The following is a 20,831-nucleotide window of genomic DNA, read 5'->3' as shown; positions in this document are numbered from 1 at the left end:
TCAACCAAACTTGGTACATAGATGACTTACTCTCTGGAAACAAAAATTGTGGGGGTAAGACACCACTAACACCTCTTGGGGGAGGTTGGTGTTCTGTTAAGATACACCCTGTTGTGCCTTAAAATGGCTTCTACCATACTGCCATAAATGGCTTCTACTGTACAGCGCAATGGAGTTGCCATGGTAACGGCTTCACAGTACTCCACAAGGGGGTTCCCTCTGGTAAGGGGGAAAATCCAACATTAGAAATTACGTTTGGTCCAGGATTATGTTTGAGGACAAATGTCTAAATTATTATAAATAAATAACCGGGCAACACCAGGTTATCAGCTAGTTTTTTTAAAAAAAGTCTGCCTTGGCCTTTTGTATTCTCATTGTTTATAGAAGCACCCTAAACAATACTTTAGATTGGGAAAGTATTGATGTACTGGTCTTCTTGAACATCTTTTCAGTGCTAGATTGGAAGATGGAAGGGAAAGATGAGAACCTTTGCTTTTATTTCTTCCTAATATGAGATTTCAGGGAGCAATGAAAAAAGCAAAAAGACAAGTCTTATCCTTTTCACTACTTGCCAATTTCTTCCCCATTGTTCTCTCTGAGCAGTTTTTCTTCTCAAATCAGAGACAGTTAAGTGAATTTTGCCCTATTTTATGAACTTTCCTGTCATGGTTGTTAAATGAACCACCACGATTGTTAAGTTTGTCACTCATGTTAAGTGGATTTGGCTTCCCCATTGACTTTGCTTGTCAGAAGCTTGCAAAAGGTGATCAAATGAGGCTGGGACACTGCAACTGTCATAAATATGAATTCGTTGCCAGTCATTTGAATTTTGAACATGTAACCATTGGGATGCTGCAACATAAGTCACTTTTTTCACTGCAGTTTGAATGGCTGCTAAATGAACTGTTGTAAGTTGAAGACTAACCTGTACTGTGTCCATTGGTTTAGTTTGCATTAAAAAGCCATTAAAACATAATTAGCATTTACCAAAGCTAATTAGTTTCATTCATAAATCTGTTTTATTTTTGGCTACTGCTCAAGTAAATAATAAACTCCCAAAGGCCCTGAATGCAAGGAAAATTGCTAGCCAGTAACCTCAAATGTATAAGGCAATTTCCTCAGGTTATTAACATTTTTACCATCAGGTTTCCTTTGCCTTTACAGTAATTGGCTATAGAAAAATGTGTTGAGCTAGTTAATCTTTATTTACTGTCCAACAGAAGCCATTAATTATACTTAAGTATAGACAAGGAAATAAAGAACTAAAGGCATAACAAGGTAAAATATTAATATGCATCCAGCAACAGGAGAAAAAGAAGCTTGGAATTCTCAAGAGCACAAAATTCTCTTCAAACCTATTTTAGTTACTCATCAAAATTTTATCATGAACATAATTTATAGATGACATGAAAACATTCTAAGACTACCTAATGCAAATCAAATCTTGAAATCCAGTTTGCTGATGTGATTAAAGGCATTGGCTAGAAACTGTGAAAACAGGAATTCTAGTTCTGCCTTGAGCATTACAGCCAGCTGGGTGTCTTTGCTCCAATCACTCTCTCTCTCATTCCATGAAGGAGACCGCAAGAGCAAGTCACTAAATCTTTCCGAGAAACTTGCATTTCCATATATTTGGAAAGAACCAAGGCTGACTTAAAAGAACTGAAGAGGAAAACATATAGAATAATGGCCCTCAACCTTTCCAGGCTCCATGGACTGGCAGCAGTGGTGGTGGCAAGGGCTAGGAGAGGGGGGAAAGGGGGAAGGTTTCGTATGGATGCACAAATGGAGCTTTACGGGCTTGTGTGGGCCAGTTCCCAGTTGGCTGAGGTCCGGGGCTGGGGACCCCGATGTAGAAGATGTTGAAGGGCTATAATTAAATTGATAATTACCATATTTTTCAGACTATAAGATGCACCATGATTTTGAAGAGGTAAATTTTTAAAAAAGGTTTGCACTCTACAGGCCTCCCAAACCCTCTGCAGGCCTGTTTTTTTGCAAAAAAAGGGGGGGCATGCAGAGCTTTGGGAGGCTCATATAGTGCTCCTGGGGACTGGGGGGTGGGAATGAGCAGAAAAATGAGCAGAAAATGTCCCATTTTCTGCAAAAATGGGCCGTGTTTTGCAAAAAAAAGTCATGCGGGGCTTTGGGAGGCTTGTAGAGTGCTCCTGGGGCCTTGGAGGGCCAAAAATGAGCAAAAAATGGCACATTCTTTTGCAAATAAAAAGGGCATGTAGAGGCTTTGGGAGACTTGTAAAGTTCTCCTGGGGGGGGCAAAAATGGCCCATTTTTTGCTATTTCTTTTGCCCTCCCCAGCCCTCAGGAGCACTTTGCAAGCCTCCCAAACCCTCTGCACATCCATTTTTGCAAAGGGGGCGGGGTTTCAGTAGGCCAAAAATGCTGTATTCAGTGTATAGGACGCACCCAGATTTTCACCCTCCTTTTTTAGGGGAAAAGGGTGCGTCTTATACTCTGAAAAATATGGTATTACGATTGCTAGAAAACTTTCTCCTTAGTTACTCACTTTGGCCAATTTGTATTTATTTTTTTTGGCAAAATTACATAACAATGTGGTGTAGGTAGTCCTTCACCTACGACCACAATTGATCCCAAAATTTATATTATTAAGTGATAATTTTGTTAAGTGATTTTGGCCCCATTTTATGACTCTTCATGCACATTTGTTAAGTGAATCACTAAACTAGTAAAATCGGTGTTAAATAAAATCTGGTTTCCCTATTGTCTTTCCTTGTCAGAAGGTTGCAAAAGGTGATCACATGACCCCAGGATACTGCAAATGTCACAAATATGAACCAGTTGTCAAGCATCAAAATGTAAATCATGTGATCATGGAGCTGCTGCCAGTCATCAGTGTGAAAAATGGTAATAAGTGACTTTTTTCAGTGCCGTTGTAACTTCAAATGGTCACTAAGTGAACTATTGTAAGTCAAGGACTGCCTGTAATCACTTCTAGCATAGTTTATCATTCATTTATTCCAGGCATATAAACTATAAAACAAATTAATCATAAAACTATAAAATAAATTAATTCAATGTTGCAAAGTATTGGAAAATTAATGATTACTTTCAGGAGGATAACTTATTATTTGCAAGTTTGGAAAAAAAGCTCTAACTGAAAGACTAATAGCATGAAAAGGTCTTTCAATTACAAAAAGTGCAATTCGAATTTTACCTATTGAATAAATGTTTATATTTGTTCCCCTTTGTTTTTGCTTTTTTTTGTTCCCTAATTCTCTTTAATTTTAATTATTCATGTTTTTTCATTAAAAGCCAAGAACAATAAAAATAATAGCAAAGGCAAAACCTTTTAAGCCATTTTCTGTGGTTATTTTTATAACTTACAATTATAGAAAAATAAGCATACAACACGGGAATGAAAAAGAATGCAGGCTCCTCTAAATAGTATCTCTCTACATATAAGATTAAACCTACTTGGGTTTTATTTTGAGGGGCAAACAAATGCTTTCAAAACGCTTGTATTAAACATTGCAGCAGAGGCATTGAACTTAATATTTCAGTTCTTTCTACCGTTTATGATTATACCCCCTTCCCCCAATGTTCTTATGCAAAGATTTTCAGCTTTTCTTTTTTCAAGAATCCAAGGGACATATGATCACCAATTTCCCTTTTGCAATTAGTACATTGTCTACAAACCACAAAGGAATAGTGATTTCAATCTTTTTTCCCTCCAGACATTGGGTCCAAAATATGAGAAAGAACTTATAACAATTAGCCTTAAAAGAGCCGGGGTGACGCAGTGATTAGAATGCAGTACTGCAGGGCTAACTGACTGCTCATTCCAGGAGTTCAATTCTGAGTGGCCCCAATGTTGACTCAGCCTTCCATTCTTCTGAGGTTGGTAAAAGGAGGAACTAGATTGTTGGGGGCAATAGGGTAACTCTGTAAACTGCTTAAAGAGGGCTGTAAAGCACTGTGAAGTGATATATATGTTTAAGTGCTATTGCTATTAAAATATATATTTTATTTAGAAATTCTAAATAAGCCACAACAATGAGAAGAGGACATCAATGGTGCTATTTGTCCAGCATGTTGTTTATCTGGAATGCAGTAAGCCATTCTAAAATAGCCATGGCTGACTTTTTCTGCATAGCACATCGATTTATATTAGTTCAATTGTATTCAATTGAATTATTCAATTATTCAATTATTTATTTATTTAGCGTACAACATATCATACATGGACTAAAGTTATATATTAGCATTTCATCTAGATTAGCAAAATGCAATAAAATATAAATGTTTAAAAGATCTATGTCCAAATACCAATGTCTAGACCAGTGATGGTTAACCTTTTTCGGACCAAGTGCCCAAAGCACGCACCCAAACCCCCAAAATGCAATATGTGCATGGCCCCCCGCCTGCCCCCTGCAGCACATGCATCCCCTGCACATGCCCCATGTATGCGCAGCAGAGACCCAGACCAGCTGGCCAGTGAGAGAGGTGCGTGCATGCACGACGGAGCTGAACTGGACCGATGGCTTGCGGGCCCACAAAAAGGGTGCTGCGTGCCACTTCTGGCACGTGGAGTTGGAGTTTATTCAATTTGTAGGCCGCCCTATTCCCCGAAGGGACTCAGGGCGGCTGAACAAAAGCCAAGGGAGGGAAAATTACAAAAAGTAAGACAGAAACAATCAGACAATACGAACAACTTAAAAGCACAACAGACACAGCAAATTCGAGTAGTGGGGGGGAACTCAACCCCAGGCTTGCTGGGACAGCCAGGTCTTCATGGCCGTCCGGAAGGCCTGAAGGGTGGAGAGGGTCCGAATCTCCACGGGGAGCTCGTTCCAAAGGGCCATAGGTTCTCCATCATGGGTCTAGGCCATCTAACCATTGAAGCAGAGCGTGTTATATATGAAAAAATATCAGACAATGGACCAGTATATGCCTTCACAATGTGATCTACAGTTTGATGTGGGACCTTGCAGTCACACTGTTGGAATGATGCTATACTCCATTTACACAGAGTCCCGCTAGACACAGTTTGAAGTGCAAATCCTATTCAGAATTGTCCATAGTTCAAATCCTGGCACCATTTTTGCGGGGTCATTTATATATCTCCCTATGTCTGGGCATTCAGTGATCCATTTGGCTTTCCACTGGGAATCAATGTTAAAGTTGTTGGGCAGATGTTGTACAATGCCAGTAAGGGCTTTCTGGATTTGGCTGATAAATGATAAATGAGGAATATCACCATGCACTGCCAGGAGTTAGTTGTTCATATATTTTTTGTATTGTCTCCCTAGTGCAGGGCTGTCAAACTTGCAGCCCATGACCCAAATGTGTCACACGCTGGCCACACCCAAGCCCGGTTTAGCAAAGGGGATAAATGTCACAATACATCACATGACACCGCCATGACGATATGAGTTTGACACCCCTGTCCTAGTATAACTTGCCCTCATAAAGCTGGCGGTGATATATGGCTCAAAATGGGAAGCCAGCAATTCAGTAGTCCTGGTCCTTGATGTTATGTTATAGGGATAACATCAGATTGGAAAATAATACAAAGTCAAATATTAGTCAAATATATTAATTGATTAGTGGTTTTCCGCTATCATTCTTCAAAAGACTATGGGCTAGGGACTGCTATGGTAAGTATTTGGCTTTGATTACAAAATCCTGCAAACAAACAAACAGCTAAGAATGACTCTCCTTTTCATATTTCTTAAGAGTTTCCCAGAAGCATCTGGCCAATTACTGTAAAATGTCACATCTGAGCCCATAGACAAGACAGTGAAATCTAATTGAGTTCAATCCTCTATTTGCTTATACCTAATCAACAAGGTATTGCCAAACGAAATATATAAACGTTTAACCTATAAAATATAACCATTGAGATTCTAGGGAATGGTTAGCCTGAACCTCTCCTCCATCCATCCATTTCCATCTCAGGACTAAGCAGTCTCTTAATTCAGGCATCTTTCTAGGAGGGTTCTGACTTGGCAAAATCACGTCCCTTGTTTCTGCAGATGCGCATTCCACCACAAAAAAGACAAGAGTAGATGGTTTAACACAACACAGACTGTCTTACCTTCTTCCCTTTTTTTCCTTATCTTTTTATCTCCTGAGAAGGATTAAGAGGAAGCTCTAAGTGCATTTTCTTTCCCCACAAACATTTCTCCTTCTCTCATGTCTCAATTTTTTTTTATTACAACGGCATACTCATTAAATATGAATGAAAGAGTGCTGTAAATTATAGGACTTTTTAAATGTTTTTGTAATATAGGCCAAAGCAAATATTCATGAAACCTGTTACTTTTCAAATTTTCCTCATGGTTTGAAACATTTTTACTTTGGCACTATTCCCATTTGAAGCCAGGCCTGCTGTGTTTTAGTACCCATAAAAATCCTATTGGGATGTGTAATAGCTTGGTATTTCCCTAATGTTTTTCTGTAATTTTGCTGCTTTTGGATTTTAAACAAATGCAAGAACTACATTCTATTACATATTTTAATCTAACATTTTCCCCCCTTTTCAGTTATAACTTAGCCAACTTTACTGTTTCCAGGAGTATAATGGATAGAAAGTTTGAAGTTGTTAAACATGTGAATATGAGTTGTGATAAGAAAAATAAAAATGTGATAGAAGTAGTTTTTTCTTCTTCTTCTGTTCAATCATAACTGATTCTTGGAATCTACTTGGACAAGTCCCTGAAATTTTCTTGCCAAGGTTTTTCAGAAATGGTTTGCCACTGCCTCCTTAGGGTTGAGAGGTGACTGGTTCGTGGTCACCCAGCTGCTTTAGTGTCTAAGGCAAGACTAGGAACTGATTTTCTAGTGCCCCAAAACAATTTTAAAATTAGTTATTACTGCATCCAAGATGCAGAAAAAGTAATGAACAGCAAATTCTGTGTAAACCTGAAGAAGTGTCTCAAATATCTTTTAGAACTTTTGTACACATTAATTTGAATATGTATTTATTTAGTTATAGTTAGTAGGCTGCCTTAATGTAAGTAGAGTCTATAGTCTTGATGTGTCCTGGTTATCCAGTTTCCATCTAAGGATACAATTCTATGGATGTACTTTCAAATATGCACAGGATTCCTTTGAAATGAATGACGAGTCATGTCCAAAGCACGAAATAACTGTAGATACCTGTCACATAATGCATTTATTTTTATATGCTCATTCATCTTAATTGGGCATGGTGGGGGGGAAAAACAGTTTCTTCTTCTTTGGTTCTGATGTATGCAAAATTTGGTTCTGTGAGCTCTCAAAAGCTGATTCTTTTGGCTGAAAAATAAAATCTTGAGTGACCTTATAGTACGCTGAACTTTTATAAATTCTTAATAAGAATTTCAGTCTGGGTTCAGGCTAATGAAATGACATTGATTACACTTGTCAATGACCTTTGGAGGGCTCAGGATGGAGATGGTACAACCCTGGACCTCTCAGTGGCTTTCAATATCATCAACCATATCTTTCTGGACTAGTTTCAATCTTACTCTGGGTTATACTCCTTCCTGATAGGGGTGGGAAGTGGAGAGGAGGTCCCAACAATGTGGACTATCCCGGAGTTCAAGTATTTTACCACTCCTTTTTAACATCTACATGAAACTGCTAGGGAAGGCCCTATGTTGGCATAGGGTCCGATATCATCAATATACAGATGATACTCAATTATACATCTTCAACCCTACCCAGAAAGATGATGCTTTGGTGATGCTGGTTGAATCTTTGTAGGTTGTAAAGATCTGGATTGGGAGGAACCGGCTTCAACTCAACCTTAACAAGATGCAGTGGCAAGATGGGATTTTGCCTCCCCAGGTCCAAATAATACATTATCTTTGACTCTTGATGAAGTGGCACTTTTACAGACTGAGCTGGTATGCAATTTGAGGAGCAGGTAGCAGCTGTGCCTAAGGGGCCCTTTGCAAAACTCCATCTAGTGTGCCTGTTCATAGTCATTCATGTCTTGGTTACCTCCCAGCTGCAACCCAGTCTATGTAGAGCTGCTCTTGCAAACTACGCAGAAGCTTCACCTGGTCTAGAATACAGCAGCATGCACAATAATGGGTGTCCCTATGTTTGCCCATGTTACAATACTGCTTTGTTTCTTTCTGGATGCAATTCAAGGTGCTGATTGTCTCCTTTAAAGCTCTTTATGTCACAGGACAAGGTTATCTGCAGGACTATCTTTCCCTAAAGACATCTACCTTTCCTACCAGGTGAGATAGGGTGGACAATCTTCAATACCTTCCCTTAGATATTATCATCTTGTGGGAGCTAGAAGTGTGGCTCTTCCATGACAGCCCCCCTCTTCCCCCTATGAAACACTCTGGTCCCTGAAACTCAGCTACCCTCTTAGCTTTCTGTAAAGCTTTGAAGACTAGCTTTCCCTCCCAAGTGGTGGGATAAGATGAGGTGAGTGCACATCAGAAGTTTGTCTTGGTGCCAGATTTTAATTTTATATTTAGTTTTAATATTATTTTTATTTTTCATTTTATTTATTTGTATCCTGTCTTTATTATTTTTACAAATAATACAAGGTGGTGAACATATCCAACACACCTTCCTCCTCCTATTTTGCCTAAAAAATAACCATGTGTGGTAAGTTGGCTTAAGGGGGAGTGACAGGTCCAAAGATGCCTTTCACAGCTAAGGTGGGACTTGACTTGAACTCACAGTCTCCTCCTTTCTAGCCTTTTCTAGCCTTAACCACTAGACCAAATATGGTTTTAATGGGGTCTTAACTTTTGACTGGAAGCCTTCCAGAACTGATTATAAGATAAGCAGTTCTATAACTATTACAAATAAATAAATACATTTACAAGAAATTAAACCTCATAAAATGTTAAAATTATATATTTACACATTTAACATGCTTCACCAATCCTAAAAATATTTCATTCCAAATGATAGTTTATTTAAATGCTGTACAATTGTATAATATCAATAAACAAATAAAGGAGATCTTGACAAAAGAAGATTGGACATGCTAACTTAAATTGAGAATATTTTCTGAAAATATCTTACTATATGTTTCATTAAAAAAACTAATTGTAAAACTCCTACATATAATAAGCAAATGTACTCTCAGATTTCATGCTGAACAAGAATAGTCTGTCAGTAATCAGAATAGCTAACCATTTGTTTTATGTGACAGATTTAATATGCACCATTAATAGTACCAGTACATATAATATTAGAAATGTGTTCATTTAGAGTACTCATATGAACATTATAACAAAAATGTATTTATCATTCCAGCAGATTACATACATACACATTCATTTTCTAAAGTAACTATAAAAACTAAACATTGTATATAAATATTATCAGTAACTTAATATATTGAATTACATATACAAAGTTCATATTTCATAAAATCAATACAAGTCTTAGTGCTGAATGATCATGCTTCCTCTGACTGTTGGAGTAGCAGTAGCTCGTTCTCGTTCTTTTGCAATTTCCAACTCAATTTTAGCTTTGATTTTTTCCCAGTTAACATCAAGCTGCAAAATCAAGAGGGAGGGGGGAGAGAAAATATTTTTATCTGGACAGAAAAAAATGTATGAGTGGCTGTTGTGTGTGCATACATGTATCTGGGGTTTCCTTAGTTTAGCCCAAGAAGATTGTTTAGGCTTGCTCTGAGGTTCTGCATTTTATCTTTGGTTCAAAACTTTCATAATTTTAAGTTAGGGGGAAAATACTAATATTATGATAGAAAATACCAAATTATGTACCTTAAATACAAACAATCCTCAGGTTATGTTAACAATTGGGACTGGCATTGCATTCACTAAATGATGCAATTGTAAAATGCAATTTCACATGACCATACAACTTAGTGACAGCAATCCTGGCAGTTCTGGTAGCTGTTGTAACCTCAAGATATGTGGAACATTAAGTGGGATGCTGTAGGAGTCCCAGGTAAGAAGTAGATGATGCTGTAAGGTATGGAAAAGGCCATGAGAGATCCAGGGGTGGGGAGAGGACTGGTACAAGACACATGTGAGCTGAAAGAGCCAGATGTTACCTGAGAGGCTTGGCATCAGCTGCACATGACTCAAGGGAAGATGGGGTGGGTTTGGGAGGTCAAGTGCATGCCATGTGCAAATCTAGGAAGAGCTTGCCCAGGGCAGACAGCATGTGAGTCGAGAGAGGCTAGAAGAGGGCTTTGGTATCCTAGCACAGATTGTACATGTCGAGAGAGGCCTTAGAGGGCCGGTTGAGGCTGTATATTAACAGTGGGGCTGCTATAGGTGAGAGCAACTGTAGGTTATCAAAGTAACTTGCAACTTTCCACCTAGCTTTTGGGGAGGAAAACAAGAAAAAAAAATCTGCCTCTGCCTTCCAGTCATTTGCCTCCTTGCATCAAATAGCAAACAGCCCGGTCAACTTCAAAGTTTCAAAGTTTAATAGCATTTGTATGCCGCCCAATCCCGTAGGACTCCGGGCGGCTAACAATACAAATAAATCAAAAGGGAATAAGAGGAAAGAAAAGATAGATTAAAAAAAACCACCATGCACTCCATTCCAAGTGGGGCTGAACCATATTTTGGGGTCAACAGCCCCAGGCCTGCTGGAACAGCCAGGTTTTAGTGGCCTTACGGAAGGCCGAGAGAGTGGGAAGGGTCCGGATCTCTGCGGGGAGATCATTCCACAGGGCCGGAGCAGCTACAGAGAAAGACCTCCCCCGAGTAGTCGCCAACCGGCATTGCCCAGTCGATGGTACCCGAACTTCAGCACAGCCTGGGAGGCAGAGGCCAAAGAGTGGGGGCGGGTGAGTGGGGTTTGGCAACATTCACTCTATAAGACACACAGACATTTCCACCCACTTTTGGGGAGGAAAAGTATATCTATAGACTGAAAAATATGTTAGTTGCAAGATATGAGTGAAATAAAATAAAATGACCATTAGTAATGTATTTCTTTCCTCAAGTACAGTACTTTATGCATTCTAATAAGCTTTTTTCTCATCCTGCATATATCCTGTAACAATGTACATTTTGTTTACAAATAAAACTGCACAAAATGTATTAAATTAATTACTTTAACAAGAAATTACTTCAACAGTAAGATGCTAATTTTAACAATACAAATGTCAATTGCAGATAAACTCAGCTGGTGAGAATGGACTAGGGCAGTGTTGGCGAACCTTTTCAGCACCAAATGTCAAAATGGGACTGCACACATGGAAGTATCGGAAACAGGAAGAGCAGCTGCTCTTCCAGTTTCCGGCGCTCCCACATATGTGAAGACCAGTTGGCCAGTGTTCTTGTGTGCATCGGAACCTAGAAGAGCAACAGGCACTGGCTGGCGTGCCCAGAGAGATGGCTCTACGTTCCACTTCCAGCATACATGCCATAGGTTTGCCATCACTAGGGAGTATTATCTTAAAGGAATCACACTTTTAAAAGGACATGAAATGGATTCAGAAGAGAGCTATTAAGGTGATAATAGGTCTAGAAATCAAGGAGATGAGTGCATTTCTTTTCAAAAGAGAAAACTATAATAATCAGGCTGCCCTTTATATTTATTTATTTTGTGGATTTTAATTGTTTTATCATTTTAGAATTGTAAGCTATTGGAGAGTCACATGGTTGAAATTTGGCAACTACAGAAATTGAATCAGCAATCAATCAGTCAGTCAGTCAGTCAGTCAGTTAATCAAAGTGATCTAACAAATATCTAAAAAGCAATCACATGCAAAAATGGTGATGCCTGTTTTCTCTTGAAACTGAGAACAGAAAAAATGACCAGTAGGAAGCAATTAAAAGAAAATAAAGGAGATTTAGCTTGAATACTATGAGGAATTTCCAGATGGTAAGAACAGTTAAGTAGAGGAAAAGACTGCCTATAATAATGGTGGGAGTCCTTTAGTCCCCCATATTGAAGGTTTTCAAACAAGGGTTGCATAGCACCCTTCCAGAGATGAGTTAGAGAATTCCTGCACTGCTCTACCATATTTTTCCCACTATAAGACGCACTTCACCCCCATCCACCCCCAAAAGTGGGTGAAAATGTCTGTGTGTCTTAGAGCAAATATTGCAGCAGGGGGAGGGGGTTGGTGCGACTGCACCTGTCATCGTTGCCCCTGTTCACTCCCACTGGGGAAGACTGGAGCCTTCGCTAATAGCAGCTGATTGGCGGTTGGATCGGCCTCCAGGAATACTGCCATCAGTTGTTCTAGGTGATGGGGATTGCCGTCACCTATTACCACTGCTACCTATCGCCGCCTATTACTGACGCCGCCTATCACCGTGACGGTGAATGGCAACAGCGGCAACGATCCCCGCCACCTAGAACAGCTGATCAGTGATATCCTGGGAGGCCAATCCAATGGCCAATCAGCTGCTTGGAAGCAAAGGCTCCAGTGTTCTCTGACAGAGGTAGCAGATACAGAGGAAGCAGGTTGTTTGCTGCAAGGACACTAGCCAGATGAATACCAGATGGATGCTGGGAGAAAGAGGCAGTTTTTTTTCCTTGTTTTCCTCCTCTAAAGCTAATGTGTGCCTTATGGTCTGGTGTGTCTTATAGTGCAAATAATATGGTATATGATATTATCTAAGTCATATATTCTGATTTTACAAAATACATATATTTTGTTGAACAGAGGAAAAAACAGAATATTGTAGTCTATTTTCTTTTATAATGATCTCAGTTTGATGAATTAGTTAATTTTTTAAAAAAAATACTAAATGACCAAATCCCCAAAACTGCCTAAACCATGAATCAAGTTCTTTGGCTCCAAGAATGTGTTATATTTCCCCCCTCTGTGATAAACTTGCAATCACATGAGAATAGGATTCTGAAATAAAATTATTTGGATTTCAGCTGTCTTCCTTCCCAACTATGTACTATGGCTCTAATTCCATCAAATATGCCATGATAGCTGCTGTGATTTCAAAGCCATATGAAGCCTTTCTTTTCCACAACTATTTTATCTTGTTTCAGGGGGCTGTTTCTGTGATGTATTGTGATATATTCAAAACTTGCCAGATACTACTGGCTCGGTTGAGTCCCATATGACAGTATTGCAAGTTTCTATCTTGTTATGCAAAGGAGTGTGAACATTACAGTGCAGCTTGCCAAAAGCAGCATATGATTTTCAAATAAAACTCAGTTTCCCTTAGAGAAGTTTTAATAAGCTAAGCAGCATGTCTATTGTTGTAATGTTTCCTTCAGAATGCCACATCAGAATAAGCTAAGGCAAGATCTTTCACTGGATTAGCCTGTATTGATGAAATCATAAACCTGAAAGCTTTAGCAGCAATCCCCCCTTTCATATTTATCTTTTCCTATAAAACAAAAATACTATACCTATATTATCTAACTCTACAGTATTTCCACAGTATGATTTTCATAACTGTAAAGAGATATCCACTAACATACTTTGGCCCTATTCCATCAATGCTAATAACTGAGCCTCAAAGTGAAAATCTTGAAACAAAATCAAGTTGTTGATTTTGTTTCATACTGTGAATTAAAGTATAAGCACACAGTGTTATTAAATACACATTGGCTTACAGTCCGAAATTGTTTCATAGCTATAAAGCAGAGTTTCAAAAACTATAACTCAACTTCCAGAGAATACTTACCCCTTCTGCATATTGCAAAAATCGCTGATTCGTTTCTTTTTTACTGAAGTCATCCAAGAACTTTTGTCGGTAAGCCAGCACTGTGTCAACGTGCGTCTTGTGTTTCACAGCAAGTTCTAGTGCTCTAGAAGAAAGCAAAACAGTAATAAGCTCATCAGGCCGAATTCAGAAATTAAAATGATCACAAATGCCTTGGTTTTATAAATATGCACACTATACAGCAACTGCACTAAGGAAACATTTTCTTATCATAAAGCAAGAAGAAACCAAGCATTAAGGCCAGCAATGATTGCTTTAATTGAAAACTACTTTCCCCATTAAATAAGTTTATGTTTTTTAATCATTTTAAGCTATATTTTCCCGCAAATAGTGGTCTTCGTAATTGTTGGATGGTCTAAAGAAAAGCAATAATACCAATGAACAATTCTGTTGAACCTTCTTGCTTTTCTGTCCCCCTTTCATGGTATCTTACTAATGGACAGCAGTTAAATTAAAAAAAATATTCCCACTCTTTTGTGATTATGTAGAAGGCTCTACATGTACAATAAGCATATACAAATCAAAACATTATACACATCACATAAATTTCCTTTCTATGAAACTTTAGACTGGAAACTTCAAATTTAGCCCTTAACTTTCTAAAACAGTAACAGCTTCCTATTACCAATATAACAATTACTTCTTTGCATCGAGAAGACCTAAGATTAGTATAGCTGTCAGTAACATTTTTTTCTTTAAGGACTAGAAACAAAAACCTGATAATATATCAGTCTTGTTGAAACTGAACACGTATAAGCTTAGGCAGTGTCAAAATGAGACACTGTTAAGAAAATATAAGTATGCTGGGGGTTGGTATGCATTTTATCAGTTAATAAATAGTATGTTACTTTTCTTTGTTAAGCTATGTCATGTTCATTATAAAGTAGGTGAGAACACCACTGCTCCATATTTATAGATTGGCATAAGATCTGAACTTTTAGAGAAGAATAGCTAACGCTACCTTGTGGTATTTCAGAGATTTCACAGATGGCATTTTTAGAATTGAGGTTTATGTTAGAAAAATCATGAAAATCAAAATCATTCTAAACTCGGGATAATTTCTTTTTAAAGAAACCAACCTGAAGGAGGGAAGCAGAGAGCCAAAGACCCCCATCCCCCAAATAAATTTTAGGTGCCTTCTTTATCTGGGTTTTAGCCATGTGAGCAGCATACATAATCAGGAATACACGGAGCTAAAGATGTTATAATAATGTTATAATCAGGTACAAAACCTCTTTTTTTTTAAAAAAAAGTCTGTGTAACAGAATGGGATTGGGGCCTGTGCTTCTTTATCAATAATTCCACATGCCATGTCACAAACTTTGGTATATATTACATCAACACTAATTCTGAAAGAAAAAAAAATAGGAATTGGAATGGGACAAAATTATGTAAGTTATCATTTAAACCAGTGCTTCTCAACTTTGGTTGCTTGAAGATGTGTGGACTCCAACTCTCATAATTTCTGAGCCAGCATAGATGGCTTGGGAATTCTGGGAGTTGAGGTATATCCGAGTCAGACCGAGCACTTCTGAAAACCTGCATCGGAGCATATCTATCGGCAATACAGACAGCTAAGAACAATCACATTGCCGCTCTGATAGCATCCGCTGAGTCCCGCCCTGCCGCCTTGTTTAGGGTGACCCGCTCCCTCCTAAATACGAGGGTTGTGGATAACCCTTTACAAGGTAGAGCAGAGGAATATGTCCAGTTCCTCGCAGACAAAGTTGCTCGGCTTCGGATGGACCTGGACTCCAATTGCGCAGAGCCAGCCGGGGTACCGGGGGAAGGTCTTGAACACCACCTCTGGACTGACTTTCAACCTGTTGCTCCTGATGAAGTGGACAAGGCCATGGGAGCGGTGAGTGCTGTCACGTGTGTACTGGACCCGTGCCCCTCCTGGCTGGTTGCGAACAGCGAGGAGGTGACGCGGAGCTGGGTCCAGGCGATGGTGGCTGCTTCTCTTCGGGAGGGCTTCTTCCCACCGGCATTGAAGATAGCGGTGGTGAGACCCCTCCTGAAGAAGCCATCGTTGGACCCAGCTAGTTTGAACAACTACCGTCCAGTCTCCAACCTTCCCTTCATTGGGAAGGTTGTTGAGAAAGTGGTAGCCTCTCAACTCCGACGGTCCTTGGATGAAGTCGATTATCTGGATGCCTTTCAGTCTGGATTCAGGCCTGGCTACAGCACGGAAACCGCTTTGGTCGCACTGACCGATGATCTCTGGAGAGCCATTCTGGTTCCTCCATCCTGGTGCTCCTTGATCTCTCAGCGGCCTTCGATACCATCGACCATGGTATCCTTCTGCAACGGTTACGAGAGGTGGGAGTGGGCGGCACCATTTTTCGGTGGTTCTCCTCCTACCTCTCGGACAGGTCGCAGTCGGTGTTAGTTGGGGGAGAGAGGTCGACCCCTAGACCCCTGAAATATGGGGTTCCTCAGGGTTCGGTCCTATCCCCCCTTCTGTTTAATATCTACATGAAGCCACTGGGTGAGATCATTCGACGGCACGGGATCAAATACCATCAATATGCGGATGATACTCAGCTGTATCTGTCCGCCCCGTGCCAACTCAGTGAGGTGGTTAACATGATGTGCCAGTGCCTGGAGGCTGTCAGGGTCTGGATGGGGGTTAACAAGCTTGTACTCAATCCAGACAAGACCGAGTGGCTGTTGTGTTTTCCTCCCAAGAATTTGGCCAGTATTCCATCACTCAGGCTGGGGGGTGAAAATTTACGCCCCTCAGACAGGGCGCGCAACTTGGGAGTCCTCCTGGATCCACAGCTGACTTTGGAACATCACCTGTCGGCTGTGACCCGGGGGACATTTGCCCAGGTTCGCCTGGTGCACCAGTTGCGCCCCTACCTGAACCGGGAGGCACTCGCAACAGTCACTCACGCCCTCGTGACCTCAAGACTGGACTACTGCAATGCGCTCTACATGGGGCAGCCTTTGAAGAGTATTCGGAGACTTCAACTCATCCAGAATGCAGCCGCGCGAGCGATTGTGGGTGCACCTCGGTACACCCACGTTACACCTATCCTCCGCGAGCTGCACTGGCTACCGATCGGTCTCCGGATACGCTTCAAAGTGCTAGTCGTAACTTATAAAGCCCTTCATGGTATTGGACCTGGGTATTTGAGAGACCGCCTGCTGCCAATTACCTCCCAAAGACCCGTCAGATCTCACAGGGTCAGCCTCCTCCGGGTTCCGTCCACCAGCCAATGCCATCTGGCTACTACCCGGGGGAGGGCCTTCTCTGTAGCAGCTCCGGCCCTTTGGAATGAACTCCCCGCAGAAATCCAGACCCTCACCTCTCTCCAGGCCTTCCGGAAAGCCATCAAAACCTGGCTGTGCCGGCAGGCCTGGGGTTGATGAGTTCCCCTCCCCTCTCGACTGGTATGGCTGTGTGATTTTCGTGTATGTTAATTATGTGTACTGTTGTTTATGTTCCCTTTCCCCTTTGAGTTGTTCGCCGTCCTGAGTCCCTCCTGGAGAAGGGCGGCATACAAATAAACCAAATAATAATAATAATAATAATAATAATAATAATAATAATCTTCAAGCTGCCTAGGTTGAGAAATGCTGATTTAAACTGTTAAATCCAAGTCTGAACCAAGACAAAAATATATATTGTAAAATGTTATAAAAGAACCGTATTACCTTTCCCAGTTGTATAGATTAATATTAACTTGAATCGCCTGGTAAATAAGCCCAGCTTGCAGAAGCAAAGTTTCAGCATCCTGGACATTTCCACTAAAAAGCAGAATATGAGCCATTCTTGATTCTTTTGATGGAAGATCTTTGATGGAACTGATATACTGAACTTTATCAATCTGTTGGTTTTTTTAAAAAAACAACAACATGTGAGAGGCACAATAAAGTTGGTTAAACTCTAGTTTTGCAATAAGTTAAATAATGCAGCAAATGCCAAGTCCTTTAAATTGCAACAAGTTAGCATGAAATATTATCAATCAATCAGTGAAAGTTACTAAGTAGTGAACCGTTCTACTTACCTCACCAATTGATGCATAGGCTATTTCTGCTGTGTTCATATCTTTATTGGCGATTGCCATAGCAGCTAAACAAGCCCATAATGTTTGATCCTGAGAAGAAAATATTAAAATAACTGTTCTTCTTATAGAGTATAAACATTAATCTTATGCCAAATTGATATGAATGTAATTTAACCACTATCTAAGAATCAATGGGCTATCCATATTCTTATACATTTATAGTGCAGTGTATTGCCAGATTATATATACATTTAATAAAGAAAAAACTACAATAATATACAAATCATGTACATAAAAACATCTAAAATAGCATAACTAGCAATAGCAATAGCAGATTTTTATATACCACTTCATAGGGCTTTCAGCCCTCTCTAAGCGGTTTACAGAGTCAGCATATTGCCCCCAACAACAATCCGGGTCCTCATTTTACCCACCTCGGAAGGATGGAAGGCTGAGTCAACCCTGAGCCGGTGAGATTTGAACCACTGAACTGCTGATCTAGCAGTCAGCTGAAGTGGCCTGCAGTACTGCACTCTACCCACTGCGCCACCTCGGCTCTATACGCTTCATTAACTATACACTTATTAACTATGTCAATAAGTGTTCAAATACCAATGGTATGAGTCAGGGGTGAAATTCAGCAGGTTCTGGAGAACCGGTAGCAGAAATTTTGAGTAGTTCGGAGAACCGGCAAACACCATCTCTGGCTCGCCCCAGAGTGGGGTGGGAATGGAGATTTTGCAGTATCCTTCCCCTGGAGTGGGGTGGGAATGGAGATTTCGCAGTATCCTTCCCCTGCCACGCCCACCATGCCACACCCACAGAACCGGTAGTAAAAAAAATTGAATTTCACCACAGGTATGAGTTTGTGATAATAGAAAAACAGAATCACCTCTCATATCATAAAAACAAACATTTAGATAGCATTATAAAAGAGAATATACAGTATGTAGCTCAGGGTTGAACTGTGGAATCCTCTGAGATTGGTTATTTGCACAAATGTCATTACCTGACTAGGGAACATCTTAGAATGTGTTTCGCTCTGTGTTAATATATCGTAGTTTGTTCTATCAGTGCTTGTGGGGGTGTTGTTTTCTCTGTGATAGTTTCTTGATTAAGCTGGTGTTTAATGCTTGCTTGTTTTTCTGAGTTGTTAGTTTCTTGATTAGGGAATGATTTACTGCTTTACTGGTTGTCTGGTGTTAATTCTGAAATTAACCCCTGATTATCAGGCTGTTGGAAACTAGTAATTTGCATTTATTTGCTCTCACTATAGCAGATACATGATTTAATAAACATAAGTGAATCAAAATTAACTGAGATTCAGAATATTTCTATTTACTTAACTAGCACTTTTCCAGAGCAACTGGATACTTGTGGCAGATATCTATAGTTCATTCTCTTTCAGTAAACAGAGAAAATGTAAATATGTAAGATTGTCAGATTATTTAAAAGTAATATGTTTGTTCCTTACAGTTTTCTAAGAAGATGGGGAAAGAAGAATGAAAAAGGAATGATAGAGAAAAGGAAACTACTCCCAATTGTCTTTACGGTACATGCAAATGAGTTAGATGCTTTCTTGTGAAAGCTTTGCACAGCATCATTCATTACCTGATGGAATGTCATATTAGGAAAAAAGAGTCCCTGCATTTTGCTTTACAATAAGAGCCTAACAGAACCATCATATCTGACAATTATCTAGGATACAGGAAAGGTGATGAAGATTTTTTTTTAAAAAGGAACCAAATAAATATTCCTGCCGTTTTGGTAACCACAGAGGAACCCGCTCAGTTTGCTTTCTCTTTTGTGTTCATTTTGCACCTGCTACAAAACTACTGTACATGTTGCTAGGAGATGCAATGCACTAGTGCACTGTGATAAAAAGGCTATTCTTGAAGGAAGTTATGATAAGCAAGCAAGAGGCTATTGTATGTTCCTTCCCACCCACCCCCATCCTTAAATGACTGCTCTTATGTACAGAAATCAGAATGTAAATAGTGTTATGTTAATAGCCAAACCTACAGTTAAGCTGCTCAGAAATGAATACATAACTCTCTGGTGGCAAGTATAATCAGAAAGGCAGCCAAACATTAAAGCATAATGTCTCCAGTTTATTAGCAAAGAACAGACAAACATATTTTGAAAGATATTTGAAGTTGAGTACTGTTAACAGTTTGAGGCAGAGGGAAGTACAGGTAGTCCTCAACTTACGATCACAATTGAGCCCAAAATTTCTCTTGCTAAGTGAGACATTTGTTAAGTGAGCTATGTCCTATTTTACAACTTTTGCCACAGTTGTTAAGTGTATCACTGCAGTTGTTAAGTTAATAACACAGTTGTAAAATGAATCTGACTCCCCAATTGACTTTGCTTGTCAGAAGACTGCAAAAAGTGATCACATGATCCTGGGACACAGCAACTGTCATAAATATGAGTCAGTTGCCAAGCATCTGAATTTTGATCACGTGACTACAGGGATGCTGCAATGGTCATGTGGAAAATGGCCATAAGTTATTTTTTTCAGAGTCCTTGTAACTTTGAATAGTCACTAAATGAACTGCTGTAAGTTGAGGACTACCAGTAGAAGATACAGTATGTATAGTTTTTCTAAGCAGCAGGCCTCTTTCAGTGCATCACAAGTCAGGCAAATAAAATTACCTTGGAAAACATTTTATGATGGGGGTCTGAAGGGATTATTGAAATCTAAAATTTAAAGAAGTCACATGTCTCTCCCTCATTAACCTTTTTCTAAAAGTTAACATTATATTTACCTTGACAAAACGACATAATCTGATGGCATCTTCCCATTTCAAATTGTTCACATATTCATGAAGAATAGCTGGGTATGGTGAAATACTAATGTGAATAAGTGAGCCATCGGCTCTTCTGATTGTTACCTGATTGCCAACAAAACTTAAGATCTGGGGACTTTTACTAAATTCACTATTAGGAAAAAAGAACAGAGTTCAGAAACATTATTTTAGAATTAATGTAACTTAGATAGAATACTGATGAAACAGAAAGACATTCCATTTAAAATAACAACTATGATCTCTTTCTGAATATGTACTGATCATGGTGGAAATAACGCTGGACACTCCTGCTCTGCTAATCTAGAATTTACTGATTAAGAAGTAATATACAGCCCAATTTTGTATATCCTTTTTTAAAATTGTTCAGTCCAAAA

The 20,831-nt window shown here is 39.5% G+C and overlaps 1 protein-coding gene across 2 annotated transcripts in view; it reads right to left on the bottom strand.

Annotated features, from left to right (window-relative positions):
* Positions 1 to 8,889: 8,889 nt before the first annotated feature.
* Positions 8,890 to 20,831, bottom strand: part of IFT80 (intraflagellar transport 80) — a 63,971-nt gene continuing 52,029 nt past the window's right edge. For both annotated transcript variants that reach the window (XM_087725309.1, XM_087725310.1), the window contains exons 14-18: positions 20,416 to 20,587; positions 17,645 to 17,734; positions 17,292 to 17,464; positions 13,590 to 13,713; positions 8,890 to 9,500 (exon numbers count right to left, since the gene is read on the bottom strand). In XM_087725309.1, the coding sequence (XP_087581435.1) occupies positions 9,387 to 9,500; positions 13,590 to 13,713; positions 17,292 to 17,464; positions 17,645 to 17,734; positions 20,416 to 20,587 (673 nt within the window). In that variant the 3' untranslated portion in view covers positions 8,890 to 9,386. The remainder of the gene's footprint in view (positions 9,501 to 13,589; positions 13,714 to 17,291; positions 17,465 to 17,644; positions 17,735 to 20,415; positions 20,588 to 20,831) is intronic.

This window comes from Thamnophis sirtalis, unplaced genomic scaffold (genome assembly GCF_051295495.1).
Source record: "Thamnophis sirtalis isolate CommonGarterSnake01/CBP01778 unplaced genomic scaffold, rThaSir2_p1.2 scaffold_11, whole genome shotgun sequence".
NCBI classification, from domain to species: Eukaryota; Metazoa; Chordata; class Lepidosauria; order Squamata; family Natricidae; genus Thamnophis; species Thamnophis sirtalis.
Note: the sequence above shows the minus strand (reverse complement) of the source record. Positions and strands in the feature narration are given on the sequence as shown.